The sequence below is a fragment of the Podarcis tiliguerta genome (genome assembly GCF_965153285.1).
Source record: "Podarcis tiliguerta genome assembly, chromosome: 13".
In the NCBI taxonomy this organism is placed as follows: Eukaryota; Metazoa; Chordata; class Lepidosauria; order Squamata; family Lacertidae; genus Podarcis; species Podarcis tiliguerta.
Genome location: NC_139546.1, coordinates 27,511,385 through 27,526,832, shown reverse-complemented (window position 1 = coordinate 27,526,832; position 15,448 = coordinate 27,511,385). Strand labels below are relative to the sequence as shown.

Sequence of the window (15,448 nt, the reverse complement as noted above, 5' to 3'; positions counted from 1 at the left end):
ATCCTATGCAAGGCGTTCCTATGGACACTGGACTTCACTTTCCCCTCCCGCTCACCAGGGCAGAAGGAAGAAGAACACGAGAGAGAGAGAGGCAAGGGGCCAATTGAGTGCGCTAACATTCCCCTTTAATAACCCGACACACTAGAAGTACAGTGGCTTTATTTTGGCCAGGGGCTCGCAGGAGTCACTGGAGAGGCAGAGAGTGTTCGTTGCTGGGCAGGCCCTGGTGGACACAGTTGGGAGACAGCGCTGCCCCCCATTACATTTTTACTACTACTATTATTATTAGCACTGGTTGTTTTGGTTGTGGTTTTTTTTATTTTTCCTTAAAAACCAGACACACAAGTGAGTTGATTCTAAAAGGAATATTCCAGGCCTGACCCAGCCTCCCCAGAGCCACGGCGCCTGGGGCAGGATGGAGATGGCTCAACACCCCCTCTCAGCCTCCCAGACTCACCCAGCCCTCGAGAGCCTTCCCTGTGTAATAAATAGTTACGCTCGGAAGCCGTGGTGCCCAGCAAGGGAGGAGGAAAGGAGAGGCAAATGGCCTGCGGATCATGCAGTGCAGTTATACCACACTGCAGGCAGGGGGTACCAGAGCACAGAGGGAGCCTTCTGTTCTTAGCAGCAAAACCACAGCCCCCAGAAAGGCAAACGGGCACCATCATGGGGTCCCACACACCCAGCCCCATGGGGCAGGTGGCTACCCCAATGCGGTGGGGCATGGCAGAGAAGCAGCAGTAACCTCACCCCTCGCCCCGCAGCAGCACACAGGGAGAGTGGCGAGAAAGGTACGAGGGTTTAGTGAGGCGGCAGCTCCTGGGGCCCCAGGATGGCAGTTTGGGGGGGGGGAGGAAGGCGAGCAGGTGGGGCGAGGAAGCGGGGAAAGGAGGATGGAGGGGGCCTCCTGCCAATTTCTGACTCCTGTGCCCCCCTTGGTGGCTGAAGGCAGCGGTGTTGGCAGAGTCCCTTAGGAGAGCTGGAAGGGAGATGAAGGGGCATGGGGAGGGCAGGTTTGTGCCCGGAGCCGGTCAGTTCTATTTGAGGCAGCGTTCAAAGTAGGTGGAGCCAATGTAGCCGCCCCGCATGGAGCGCTGGACGTTCTGCTCAAACAGGCGTCTGTTGTTCTGGAGGACTTCAGCAGCCTCTTTGTTCAGGGGGTCTTCAGGGTTTGGCTCCTGCGAGGAGGGAGGAAAAGCTCTATTATTAAATGCCAAAGAGAATTGCAGCACCTTCAAAGACAAGGACTTGTTATGGCACAAGCTTTCATGGAGCAGAGTCCACTTCGTCAGATGCAAGATTAAATGCCAACCCGCATTCCTGTTCTGTTACCTGTTCACAGAGCTGCCTGGGACTCACTCGACTCTTCCCCCCCCCCCCATCACAAATCCCCAATTCCATACTGGAGTGCAGATGCCTTATTCATGGTCCAAGGTGAATAGCTGATGTTCTAGAGCAGGGGTGGAGAATCTCTTTGAGCAGGCAGGGTGAATCCAAAAGCAGCCATCCTTACATGGGCCACTTTTAAGGGGTGGGCAAGTCCATCCAGCTGTCAATCACCAGTCAAATGACATCAGGCGGACCACTGTTTGCCAGGAAGAAGCAGGGCTTGCACTTGAACACTGAATCTGAACCGCACCCAAGTCCCACTGCGAAGAAACAACAGGGAGTGTGCTCTAAGCCATGTGCTCCCAATTGTTGCTTGTCAGATGAACTTGCATTTGGCAGTGTTTAAATTCAGAGCTGAATTAAAGTCCCGCTCTTGGCAGTGATCGGCTCCACTCAGGAACTCCTACTGGGAGCTCCCAAATGGAGCTTATCTCAGCAGAGCTAACTTTCAGTGCTGAATTCAAAAGGCACCAAGCACAAGCCATGCTGGCAATGGAGAAAAGCAGGAGAGCAATCGAAGGCTCCTGGTTGTTCCTTTGCAGACAAGCTTTAGCTACCCAACAGTTAATGCCACTCAACCTCAGGTGGATATGGCTGAGGAAAAGCAATCTCTGAAGTGGAATTAGGGACCCTGGAGCACCTAGTCCAGCACAGAGGCTGGATATTCCCATTGCCTGTTCTAGGAATAACAAGAGGGGCTTTGGGGAAGACAGCTGGAGAAGTGAAAGATAAACATTGAAGCTAAGGCACATTTAAGATTGGTGGGCTAAAACAAAAACTGGGGGCATCGCCGCTTTTAGAATAATTATTCCCACAGAACTAGAACTAGCTAAAAAGGTAGCATTCAACTCCTGCATTGAGGGGCAAGAAGATCAACTGGTTGGCAGATCAACCCAGACCCAAGAGTAGGCCCACCTACAGAGAAAAAACATACAAGTTTAATAGGAGGGTTTCACTACATGCTCTACAGCAAGTCAAACCCTGTTTGATATCTTATTAACATCATCTGCACACCATTTTCATCAGTGGGGCTGATGCCCAACTTCTCCTGAAGGATTGCATTTCCTCAAGCAATTTCCCTCCAATACGAAGGAAAATGAAGGCATTCCCTAAAACCATGCCTTGGATAAGCAGCTAGAAAAGACACAGCAACAGCTATAGCAGCCTATAGAGAACTCAGCATAATCAAGTGGCAAAAGCCCTTCCCATGCCACCATTTACAACTTGATCCCACCAACTGCACAAACAGTCCCCCGGGTTCTGTCTCTAGTGAATCACATCCAGTGGCCTTCAGTTTCAGTGATGAGAAGAGGCTTCCAACCTCTGGGTTTGCATTGCTCCAGGAGCTGAGGTTCTCTTGTTATTATAGCAAGCCTCCTCCTTTTCCTTCCCCTCCCCGTCAAACAGAGAGAACATTTGAGGCTATCCTAATGTAGCACCACCTCTTGCACTTAGCAGCGAGGGAAATACAAAAGGAGTGGGGCAAAGTAAGTCCACAGAAGCCTCTGAAAGGCTTCATGCAAGGAACTCGGGGGGGGGCAGGAATACATCAGCAAGCCTACAGAAATAGCATAATAACCTCTAGCAACCTCAGCAATGATCACAAATGTAGGAACTACGTTGGCACTTTGCCTCCTGACCTCATGAAAGCACTAGCAGGGATGGTTTCCAGGAGAGGCTTGAATTTGCCTAGAAACAGCCCACACCACCTGAGAGACGCCAGCCTCTCAACATGAATCTGTCTCCTAGGAGACAGTGTGCTACACCCTCTTCCTCTACACTCTTTGGACACAAGGTCAACCAAGGCTTTTAGAACTACCAGGGCACATGACCTCAAATGTTCCTCTGCCTCTCACCCTGCCAATGAGAGTTGTAACCGAATAACTGGGTCAGTTTCAGCTTCCCCATTCCCTGAAGCAAAGAAGCTCCAAGCCTATTTGAGAAAAAAATGATCACCATTCTCCAATTCAGCTCCAAAAGCACAGAATAGACCAAAAAGGATGGCAAGTCTGGGTTGGGAGTTATGAGACATTATGGTATATCATTTCACTTTCTGACAACTATGCTGGGAGGGGCCATGACAACAAGATCTACAGTTGTCAGAAGGGTTGAGAGACACAACCCAGAGGAACAGCAGCACCAGCTGTATTGCGATCCACGCAAATCAGGCTGTATAAAAAATGATTTAAACTTTTTTAATCAGAGTTTTTAAAGAGTTATATTAAGCACCCCTTTAAAATAACCTGGTTTTTCAGAATACAATAGAATAAATATTGATGTAATACAAACAGGTCTTTTAAAGCTGGATCCCCGATTAAAAGCGATGAATTAAAGCTTAATTTTCTATGTAAAATTATAACCCAAGAGCAAAAAATGTGGGTACCTTGCAGACCAGCATTACAGGCATCATTGCTCCTGGAATGTATTTATTGTATGCACGGTGAGTATTTATAGACTTTCTGCCCAGTAACTACCACCCTTTGCATACGGAAAGTTGGTGGTATTTGGTCACCAGGGAAGTAATTTATGTGTCCTTACACACTCATAGAATGCTAAACAAAACTACTTAATTTTACGAACTGTCCCTGATTTAAGGAGAGACTGAAATTCTGTATACTTACCTAGGAGAAAACTCCATTAACATAGCAAGACTTGCATTTTAGTAAACATGCACAAGACTGCACTAATAGATTTTGTAGTGGAAAATGCATCAAGGGGTGGATGACGAGAGGTTTCCAGATTATGCTCCTGGGGCTTCATCTTATTACAAACAGGTATGTTTTCACTGTTACCTCCACATATTAATATGCATAACTGTTTAGGAAATAAATAAATTAGGAAGCTAAAACAAGATTTCAGTCAGTGCCCTTCAACCATGGGTTCCCAGATGTTACTGGACTACAACTCTTATTTTTTGTCATTGGCGAAAATGGTTGGGGAATATGGGAGCTGCAGTCTACTGGCATCTGGTGACAACAAGGATGAGGAACACTGGCTTACGTCAAGCTACCCTGGATCAGAGGCTGTCAGAGCGAGGCCTCATAACGCTTCTTTGTCAAAACTGTCAAGTACAGTGCTGTGCAAAGGCAAATCCCCATCTCAAGCTATTCTTGAAGGCTGACAGACAGCACAATACACACATCCTACCCAAGCACAACTATATAAAGCCAAAACTGCCTTTACCTTATGCACACCCTGTCTCACACTAACACCCACAGAATCATCAAGCCAGTGCTGCATTTCTTCTACCTTCTGTGCCGTGTGTCTCCCATTCCTACACCCACACTTTCTGCTCAGGCTCAAGTGAGGAAAGACATGTTTCTTTCTGCGTTTTCGACTTTCAACTTCACGTATACTCACCAAGAAGAGATACTGCAGGCCATAAATTATAGAGTTTATTGTTAGTACAGGCTTCCAGTCCTCTCTGTGTGTGAGAGAGAAAAAAGTGAATGTAGGGAAAGGAAAACCTCCCAAAAGGAGTAGTAACAGCAGAATGAAATGTAGGGTAGGATTCAGGATTTATTTATTTTTTTGTATTTTATCTTAAGTCAAGTCATATTGAGATGCTTTTTGTACAAGGCAAACAACAAATGTCATAAATAATAAGATCACTGTGTGACACTGCACAAAACGGGTTGAAGAAGCAATTTCCCTAAGGACCAGGACATTGTGTTTAAAATCTTAATGCTTGAAGTGGCATATAGTAGAACTCTATTACCGAAACACATTTGAATAAAATCCTTAAACCCCATTACAAATAGCCCAAGGACAGGTCTCAATACTGTCAACCTGGTTCCAAACTTTTACTCTCCTTGGGTCTCATTTGTTTGTTCACATCAATGCAGTTCTATCAAAGTCCAGCAAATCAACTGGTTATTATTACTACGAAGGCAAAAGCAGGGAATGTTACTGATGACCCAAAATGAAAATAATGTTTTCATATCCAATTGAAAAAATAAGTTAGGGTAAATCAACAGGGAGACACAGTGACGTGATGATGCTTGGCATACGTTGTTACTTTATAATTTTAGAGAAGTTCACCGACAGCTGCAGAAAAACAATATATAGAAGTGAATGGAATATAGGGCTTAGGATAGCAGAGGAGCCTCTGTACCTGAGGATATTTAGGCAGACATTGCCTTCTAGGTCTATGTTGGGATGATACACCATGGTCTCACACTTCACCTTGGGTGGGTCATGTGGGTACCCTTGTCCCACCTGCAAATGAAATACAAGAAAAATAAGAGCTGTTGGCCTCCTTGGGTTCATTATAAGAGATTCCATAATGCACAGCAAAACCTTAAGATTACCAGTCACAAAACCCTGGACACACATAAGCCATACCTAGCAGATCAACTTCTCTCATACCAACAAACTAATTTCCTAACATGGTATCTTATCTTCATACACTCTAGGTTTTGCAACCTGTTTGTCCTAGGTCACAGGGTGTGGAACCTGCAAGACTCCTTATCTTGTTAAGACTACAACTCCCATCAGACCTAGCCAGAATGCCCAATGGTGAGGAACAATGGGAAGTGTAGTCCAGCAATATTTGCTGAGTGATAGGTTCCCCACCTCTCCTCTAGGCAGTTTGTCCCAAAGACATGCAAATACAATCGTACCTTGGAAGTCGAACAGAATCCGTTCCGGAAGTCCGTTCGACTTCCAAAACATTCGGAAACCAAAGTGCAGCTTCTGATGGGCTGCAGGAAGTTCTGTGGGAACTCCGTCGGATGTTCGGCTTCCAAAAATAGTTCGCCAACTGGAACACTCACTTGCGGGTTTGCGGCGTCCAGGACCCAAAAAGTTTGAGAACTAAGCTGTTTGAAAACCAAGGTATGACTGTAATCAAGTCATTCCTTGAAGCACTTAATGCACCATTTTCTATTAGAAATCTCTGGCATCTCTTATTCATGTGTGCAGTGCAACACTGGTTCCAGAAGCAAACAAGTGCTTCTATAGAATGCCTTTCAGACAGTAATTGTGTATATTTATTTTGTCAATTGCCTGGGGAATATGACTCAAGGATCATATAGATAAACACTTTTTAAATAAATAAAAACAAGGAAACTGCTGTGACTTGAGCGCTGAAACGGTGAGATCCAGATCTTTGTGAGTGGAGACACTGGGAGGCTCCAACAGAAAAGGTGAAGGGAAGAAGCCCAACATGCTCTCAAGATACAGGGATCTATGTCTGTTTTAAATTAGGTTGAGAGAAATGCTTCCAATGTCTTCAGGAAAGGAACAGCTTTAAAATCAAATTTGATAGCTTGATAGAAGAAGGCACCACGTTGGTGACAGATTTTATTGTGGATTAAGCTTTAAGAACCAATGGGCTATACAGAGAATATGTTGTTGGGACATGGATTGGGGAGACTCAGGAACAATCCCTCGATCAACCAAGCAGCTCCATGGGTGCCTTATGACGAGTAACCAGCACCCAGCCAGGCCTATCCCACATGGCTGTTACAATAATCAAACAGCAGGTGAGGGAGGAAGAAGAACAACCATGCATAACACCCTGAACGGTGGGATAAAAATATAATTACGGCCAACATTTATGCATCAAGCCCAACTGACAAAGGAAGGGAAATCTTGGGGCCCACACACAATTACGAACACCCTCACTACATTTTTAGAAACGTTCCAGGGTTCTTCCCATTAATGCTGTCTTTAAATAGCCGTAATTAAAACTAATTTTAATTGTTTACATTTCATACTTTTGTCACTTTCCCCCTCTAGTCAAGAAAGATGAATAATTAGCAGGAAAATCCTTCACCATGGCTGGCAGCCCCTTTCCTAACTCCTCTACATCCTCATCATAACTCCTAATTTCTACTGACAGCTCTGGCTCATTGGGCAAGTACATTTTAAGAATTGCCAAGACAGCGCAGAGGCCTAAACAGCCCCGAGTTTCTTTCCTCTTTCACCTCCAAGTTCAAAACAAGCCAGGTTCCTTGCCAAGCTACACACTCAACATTTTTCTTCATTTGCATCATTTAGCCCTGCTGCTGCTGGGCTTTCACAGAAATGGCCCTGACACGGAGAGAGAAGATCCACCTTGAGCACTTTTTACTGAAAAGGCAGGGTTTAAAAAAATAAAACTTCTAACAAAAATAAATAAATAAATAAATAGAGAGGGTCAGAGCTGTACAGGAAACATTTCAGCTACCCTTTTGTTTTGATTCATTAGTAGCCTGTGTGCTCACTGATCTTCTCAGAACTAGGTGTTTTTTAAAAGTGAAACGGAAAGTTTAAATGAAAGCAAAGATTGCAGGGATGCCGGGTTCTGAGCAATGGAATGTGCACCCCAGATAGATTAACTCAAGACCAATGGGGCTAAACACTAGGTGCTATGAGATACCCCAATTTGGAAGCAGGTATGTTTTAAAGTGAGAAGAACTTCCTAGATCACTTTTTTAAAAATCTGGTTTATAAATCTCATGTTTCGAGGGGCTGGCAAGTTTGAAAACAAAAAACAATGTTTACTAGATGATCAGAACCAGGGCAGCCTTTCCCTTCTATGTTTTCAGATCGCAACTTCCATCAGCCCCAGACAGCATGGCCAATGGTCAGGAATGATGCAAGCTGTAGTCCAAAACATTCGAATGGGCAGCAGGCAGAACAAGAGAATTCCCACAAGAGCTCCTCACTCCAGCCCATTCCTTGGCTAAAGTCACTTCAAACTCTAAAAATTATATATATTTTTCAGTTTGGTAAAAGCAACAACAGTAAAAATCAAACAAGCAGCCCCCAAATCCTAGCAATGCATGTAGCTGCGGAATTTATTCTACACAAAGAAGTAGAATTTCTTCAATTTATAAATCATTCAGGACCATGTCTTCAAGCACAGACAATCCCCAGTTTGAGATTCTCTAAGTAGGAAGTCTTACATCAGACAACAGCCCATTTAGGACATGCCTTCAATCCCTCCCCAATCATTCTCCCTTGGTTGTTGTTTTTTGGGGGGTGTTTATTTACTTTTAAAAAGGTCTCTCTTTCCCATCAAATGGTTTTCCCTGAACCAGGCAGCTTTGAGGCAGAAAAATAAGGACAAACCCTGTCCTGCTGCCCCACCCCATTCCCAGTCATGCCTGGATCTACGTTCATGAAGTCAACCACAGGGTTCTGCGTGTGCCCAAGAAAGCTCAGGTACTCCCAGAAGTAAAGTCAGATTTGGGGGTTGGGGATACACCCAAGGAAGCACACGGTCACATTGTACCTCACAATGGACCAATCTATTACTTCCTCTCCTTTCCTGCCCCCTCTGCCCCAATTATTAGTACTTTTACTCATCTACATGGCTGTTGACACAATATATAGCCTCTTATAACTAGCCCGAGTAAAAAAGGGTGGCTAAAATGCAGTGAAAATCAGGCAGCTTGATAGTGTGCCAAGACAAACTCCTACAACCAAACGTATACCTCCACCACACCACCCCGTTAAAAGCCTGGGGCTTGGACAAGAGAAAACAGGGAGGTTACTTACTTTAAAACTGAAAACGAATTTCCCACCTTTATAGAAGCCCTGCAAGGCAAAAATTTAAACATTTTAAGCAATTTTGGCTCCATATAAAAGAGAACAAGATTCACCTTTTTGGGTGGGGGAAGGCAGGTTAATGATGAAAAATTTTAATCAACTCTAGAATCCCTCATCCAAACAGTCAAAATTGAATGTGTACAGCAAGGTGATTAACGCTTCATAAATCTCTGCACTTTTGCAAACCCAGTATTCTGGATGTACAGCTAATTTTCCCAAACCAGAAAACAAAATGGTAAACTAGTTGGGAAAGCAGGCATGGGTGGAAATTCTGATGCGCTAAAATGTGTTTATGTGCACAGAAGATCAGAAGAGAGACTTTGAACCATAGAAGAAGGACTGTGTTTAGCAGAGGTGCTTTTTCTCTATTTTCCACCATCTACCAACACTTATCAGTATCCTTGACTGCAAAAACCCCTTTGTCTGAAAATGCAAACAAAGATTCTCAGGTTTTTTAAGTTGAGGCTTTCAGTAATGGCCAGCACCAATCATCACAGATTACTACTTATTGTGCCACCCCAGCAGGGCTCCAACTTTCAGTGCTTGCTTCAGATGGTGGAAGGCAACAATGAATGGTGACTCACGGCCCCAGTTTTTGAAACAGTAAATATACACAAGGCAGCTTCCTCCTGTAATTTTCACAAAAACATGAAAACCGAATGTGCGCCTATGTGACACCCATTCTGAGGAACCCCGGGCCTTGTTCGTTTGCCATATCACCATGAGGAAAAGGTACATTCAGAAAGAAGTTTCCTGAAATGAAGTGCTATCAACAGCCATCTCAAAATAAGAATCAATCAAAAAATGTTCCATGTACCCAGTTTATCATATCAGCCAATACTTGAAATCTCCGCAAATCAAATGCCAGATTTGATGGTCTGTGGCCCAAAGTCAGTTACACATAATTAATCTCCTTCTTTCATCTCACAGATCACACTTTAACCCGCCACATGCAGGGTTACAATGCCAAACACACAGGCAAAGAAAAACACCACTGTCTGAAGGTTTAGTACACCTGTGCTCAAATAAACCACTGCCCAAGATAAGAGAGAACTGCAGCCAGAGTATGTGTATGTAGTTGAAATTGCAAGCAGTACTGCCTGAAAAAAATGCTCATATGAACATGCTACGGAATAGAAGGGAATATGGCCAATTAGTTTTGGTTGCGTGGAATTAGCTAAACCAGAAGACTTGAGTACAGCAAAGACCTAGGACAGGAAAATAAAGACGCACCTTGATCATTTCAATAACACACATATGAAGTGTATAAAACATGCTGAACTCCTCTTAAGGGACAGCATGCCAAGGCAGATAAAGAATAAGCACTACAAAATGCTAAGGTATGGTTAATCTTACCTCTCTTGCTGATAAAATATATATTGCACTAATATGGATGTATTAAAACATTTTATCCTTTCTTTTTGACCAAGCAGGTCTCCAAGGTGGCTCAATGTGAAAAATTAAACAATCAAAACACACAATCAACTACAAGACATGAAAAGCAAGGTAACAAACAGCAAATTAAATAAGCAGTAGAAACTTAAGTAATTCCTTGCAGACATTAGCCGATATAACAGGATTCTAGAGATCTGGGCTTTAAATCGAAGAATGAGGAGCAAAGGGGCAGAGAAGGAACCTTCCCACAGGGTAGAGGTGGTTAACCTGTGGCCTTTCAATTTTTGTGAGACTACAACTTCCATCATCCCTGGCCACAATGATGGAAATTTTAATCCATCACCCTCTGGAGAACCATAAGTTAATCACCCCTGCTGGAGAGCATTCCCACAGCCAAGACTCTTCTGGATCCTAGACAGCCTAGGGATCCTGGACAGTGCTTCTGAAAAAGATCTTTTAAAGTGTGGGTAGCTTCATGTGATATTGTTGGACTTTTGTATTCTGGATCAAGGAAGCTAACTTGTGCCTCCGAAATTTGTAAGATGCCAAAGTGAAATTAAAATAAAATAAAATACCCACTTACTTGGCATGCATTTTGTACCTGATATTTTAAGTTATGGGAGCATCTCAATTATTTTACCTAGAAGTAACAAGCTGGCAAGCACAGAGGCTGGGCAGGTAGATTACAGCCTCCATGGTACGGAATGAGGATAAAAGGTATAGGTAAGAAAGAGGTCAAGATAGATTTAAAAATAGGAAACATGAGAGAGTTCTATGGGGGAGGGAAGGATGGAGCATCCCTGATCACTGGTGTCACTTAAGACACAGTCCTTAAGCAATTCAAAATGCCACCACAGCCCCGACTAGAAACATTTTTAAAAAGTAAAATAATCACAGAAATCTAAAGTTCAACAATAGATTCCTTGCACAGGTTTCTTACACAGGCAGAATAAAAAGAAAAACATCCAGATCTTAGAATTCTGTCAACCTCATGGTGGTGGATATCATCTCCTGTCAACTGATGCAAGACTCCTCCCTGCTTTAGCTGTACCTTAGAATTGTGCTATTATGCAACGGAGTTTCCTGGCACACCCACCAGGCCTTTCTATGGTGACAAATAGAATGGCAAGCCCCAGCAGAGTGGTCTGGCTACATGACTCCTCTCTCTACCACTTACCTCATCAGGGCAGATAACTAGCTTGAAGTTGAGGAGGTCATCCTGGTCTGAAAAGTCTATTTCGCATGTTTTCGGCAAATTCAATTCATTAATATCTGGGAGGAAAAGCAGAAGTGGTCAGTTGCAGTGGTGATCAGGCCAAAACCAAAATAAACCTCCCACTTTTTAAATCAAAATCTATTCCTATCCCTTTTTTCCCAGTGGCCTTACAAGCTTTGTGATTTGCTGAAATGAGGTGCCATTTCATTTTTTAAAAAATTAGAAAAAGGGGGCACAGACATACCATCAGCTCCCTGGTCACAAGTCAGGAACAAAAGGAAATGCTTCCGTCTGAATACAAGTCCATGCTAGCATGTTGGAAATAGAGATCTATGGAACCGTACGCAAAAATTAAAAAGAGCGACGGGTGTGCATGTACAAGAGCTGGCAACTACCTATGAGTAATCAAACACGGAAGGGGAACTGAAGATTTGTTTCATTTCTCACTCTAAGACAAAACAGGGGAAAGAGCTTATTTTAAGAACTATATACTTAGTTCTCTGTTAGATGGGGCTTCAAATTCTTGCTCAGCCATTAAGCTCCCTAAAGATGGCCTCTATAAAGTCTATTTGAAGTCATAGATTTGCCATAGGGGTAAAAATGTGAAGACACAATGGGTGCCACCCTGAGTTCCCTGGAGAAAGTCAGGACAGAAGAAAAAGCAGTAAATATATAGTCTGAGCAAAGGCCCCAGGACTCAAACGAACACGAGACCACCTTGGGGATGAAACAGTGCTTTGGCGTCCTCAGGCTTGAATTTCAGAATTCCAACCCGGAGTATGTACCCCAACATCCACAGTCACTTAAAATAGTGGGCACTCTCCAGTTCCAAGTTTCACCTCTGCCACTCCCTTAGGCAGCATTTATCGTAGTTTGCACAGTGGGGGTACAGATGCTCTAAAAACAACGATAAAGAGGCATTTGGAAAGCCCACCCAGTTCTGCAACGCTAGTCATACTGTCCTACCAATAAAGCAAGTGAGCACCTCTTTATCAGCAGTGCATAAACTATTTTAGCTTTTTCTTCTTTTTCCCCCAAATTGCAAGCCCCTCATATCCCCAGGAGAGAAGGGCACCGTCCTCTTAAAACATTATTCTCACTTGCTGTGTGCACAGAGGCCACGTAGTAGGACCGATCTACAGCCCAGAGTGCCTATTATTATGCGTGTTTGAGTGATGGGGAGGACAAGGTACTTCCCCCCCCCCTTTTCCTTCCTTCCTTTCCCCCCTCCCCAACCTTTCTGGATGCGGAGCTGCGCGGCGGAGGCTTTCTTGCTGGAGCCCTTGGTGCCGCCGGCCGATTCCTCCTCCTTCTTCTGCTGCTTTAACGAGAAAAGCTTGATCATCCTGACTGGCTTGGCTGGCTGGCGGCGGCGTAGGGATGGCTGGCTGGTCTCTCGCCCTTCCGGCCGGGGCCTCTCCCACCCGGCTACCGAGGCCCGGCCTGGCCCGTCTTGTGGGGGGTGAGAGGGAGGGGAGGGAGGGACGAGGGGGGAGGAGAGAGAGGGGGGAAGAGGGAAGAGGGGGGCGCCGGCGCCGGCGGCGGAGGAAGCGACTCCCGAGGCCTGGCCTGGTCTGGCCCGCCGGGGTCGGCCGAGGGACGGGGCGGCCGGGGCGGGGATGGAGGGGGGGAGAGAGGGAGGGAGCGGGGCAGGGATAGGAGAAAGAGCGAGGGGGAGAAAAGAGAGAGGAGAGAAAGAGAAGGAAGGAGCGAAGGGGCCAAGAAACCGGGGCCGCCCCGCCTCAGAGCGCCGCCGCTTTTCCCTACTGCGGGCTCTGTTCGTGCGTGAGTGTGTCGGACGGCAACGGACAGCCCCCTTCGGCCCTTCCCGGAAGACTGTCGGCAACTTCCGCCTCACGCCCTCCAGCTCCGCCCGCCGTCTCTCCGGAAGCACTCGGGTCCTCCCGACGCTCGCTCGAAGCTCTCGGAACTCTCCGGAGCGGCCCTCGGTGATTTCCGGCTCCTCCTCTTCTTCTCTTTACCACACGGCTCAGGGTAGTGGGGAAGAAGGCCCCCTCCCAATCCCAACGAGCCGGGGTGCGTGTGACGAAACGGCGTCGGCGCTTTCCGGCCGGCGTTCGGGCTCAGAGCAATAGGATTCTGGAGCCCGAAAGTCAGCTCGATGGGCACGTCCGGCTCCCAGTTGAACGACGTGCGAAGAAACGCCGCCGCTTCGAGACACTGTCCAAGCTGCCGTTCCGTACTTTAAAACCTTACCGGAGGCGAATGCGAGGGCAAAGCAACGAGCCCTCCCCCGCTCCGTTCTGCGCTATGCACCCTGCCCCGCAAAAGGAGGCACCCGCACGAGAACCGGCAGTAAGGGAGTAGCGTGGAACTCCCTTGTTCTTGTCCCTTTGAGACGCATGTGCGAAAGCGGCTGTTCTCTGCAAGCCGCGCCGCCTCCTTTGTGCATAAACGGAGTTCTGTCCCCACGGGTACAATTCTGTGCACGCTTGTATGGGAAGAAACCTCGTAGAAACCCACAGGCTTTATTTTCGCGTACTCAAGCGTGGATCAGCTTTGCACTATCGGTACATTAGTGTGGTGGTTTTTTCTGTTAAGAGCGCGCAACTGCCTCTCTGCCCCCTTTTACGAACAGGAATCAGTTGCATCGTTGAGGAAAGCCACTCCGTGTTCGCATGCATTGGTTTTAATTGATGCAAATAAAAGGGAAGGGAATACTTCTAATGCGGGTGGAGACCTAACCTGACCCGCTCCCTTTTAAATAGCTTCCTGCTGCTTCGTAAAAGAGCGAGGATATTAACAATTAAAATATGTTTTAAAAAAACAAAGTATGAAAAAATCTCTTTTGATCCCATCCTGACTTGCAGAAGCAAAACTCTGAAACATAACTACTTGTATTACCATCGCCAAGTTTGTACAAGATATTGTATGCATTAACAGCTGTTTTCAACAAGCAAAAAATTAATCCAAGCAATTAGGGAACCAATCATCCACTAGTGTGATGTGTTCCAGAGCAGGTTATTTTCAAACCCAGAACTCATTTTTACTCCAAAGGTGCATTTAGGGACCTATTATTTTTTTACCAGGACCATTAACTCGAGTGCCTTCAACCTGGCACACACCAGTCTGTTTAGAGACCCACTAAATTCAACTCCCTCCTAATCTTAACCCCTCCCCACATTAAATTTAATGCAGATTTGTTCAGAACATATTTATGACCACCCATTAACTGCCAGGAAATCTCATTTTGGCACTTAAGCCACAGTTTCCCAAGAAACTGGATATAAAGTTAAGACCCCACAGGATCAATGTCATCTCCTGTAGGACCAAATCTGGATCGCAGAACATTCCAAAAGAATGTTGTATCACAGGTTTCTGCTCATTTCTTTGGTACTCTACAATTGGAACTGGGGGCTTTCACTAATCACAGAAGCAGCCATCCATTTTTTTTCATCAGGAATAAACTGTGGCTTATATTTTTGCTACAGTTACGATTAGTGCTTTTAGTGCATGCAAGTGAATTGCCTATTTTGTTCATTTTGTGTACTCCCCACTTTTAGAAAACTTATCTTGGGACAGCAGGAAGGGAGCAATTTTTGAGCCAGGCAATACAGCTTTCAAGCTGCATTATGCCCAGTGGAGGCCAACTCATTAGGGCTAGTGAGGCACTGCCTCACCAAATTCAGGCTGCCGCCGCCACCACCACCACCAGTCCAGGGGATTGAACCACCTTTCAGATCCCAACTCAGCCTAAGTGTTACCCCTGTAGAACTGAAAAGGAAGGATGGGAACAGGAGTAGAGTAGGCATTAAACAACACCAGAGTATGCCTTTGTGAATTCTGCCAACTGGGCAGAGATTATCAAATTCACTGTATTATAACCCCTCTGTGATGCAGAAAATCGAAAATCAAACTCTTTCCCACCACCACCAAATTGACAAGACA

General features: G+C 45.4%; 1 protein-coding gene across 1 annotated transcript; it reads right to left on the bottom strand.

Annotated features, from left to right (window-relative positions):
• Nucleotides 1–103: 103 nt before the first annotated feature.
• UBE2M (ubiquitin conjugating enzyme E2 M) lies at nucleotides 104–13,614 on the bottom strand. Its single transcript, XM_083411274.1, has 6 exons — nucleotides 12,776–13,614; nucleotides 11,501–11,595; nucleotides 8,878–8,916; nucleotides 5,504–5,607; nucleotides 4,750–4,813; nucleotides 104–1,178 (listed from the first exon to the last, which is right to left on the bottom strand). The coding sequence occupies exons 1-6, from the start codon at nucleotides 12,882–12,884 to the stop codon at nucleotides 1,038–1,040; spliced, it is 552 nt and encodes a 183-aa protein (XP_083267400.1). The 5' UTR covers nucleotides 12,885–13,614; the 3' UTR covers nucleotides 104–1,037.
• Nucleotides 13,615–15,448: the final 1,834 nt, after the last annotated feature.

Bases quoted from the DNA above. Each gene is read 5' to 3' on its own strand.
- UBE2M (XM_083411274.1), bottom strand. From the start codon at position 12,884: ATGATCAAGCTTTTCTCGTTAAAGCAGCAGAAGAAGGAGGAGGAATCG. The intron at 11,596-12,775 runs GTTGGGGAGGGG...TTTTCCTCCCAG, and splicing joins GCAGCTCCGCATCCAGAAAG to ATATTAATGAATTGAATTTG. The intron at 1,179-4,749 runs GTGAGTATACGT...CCCTCCTCGCAG, and splicing joins GCCTGCAGTATCTCTTCTTG to GAGCCAAACCCTGAAGACCC.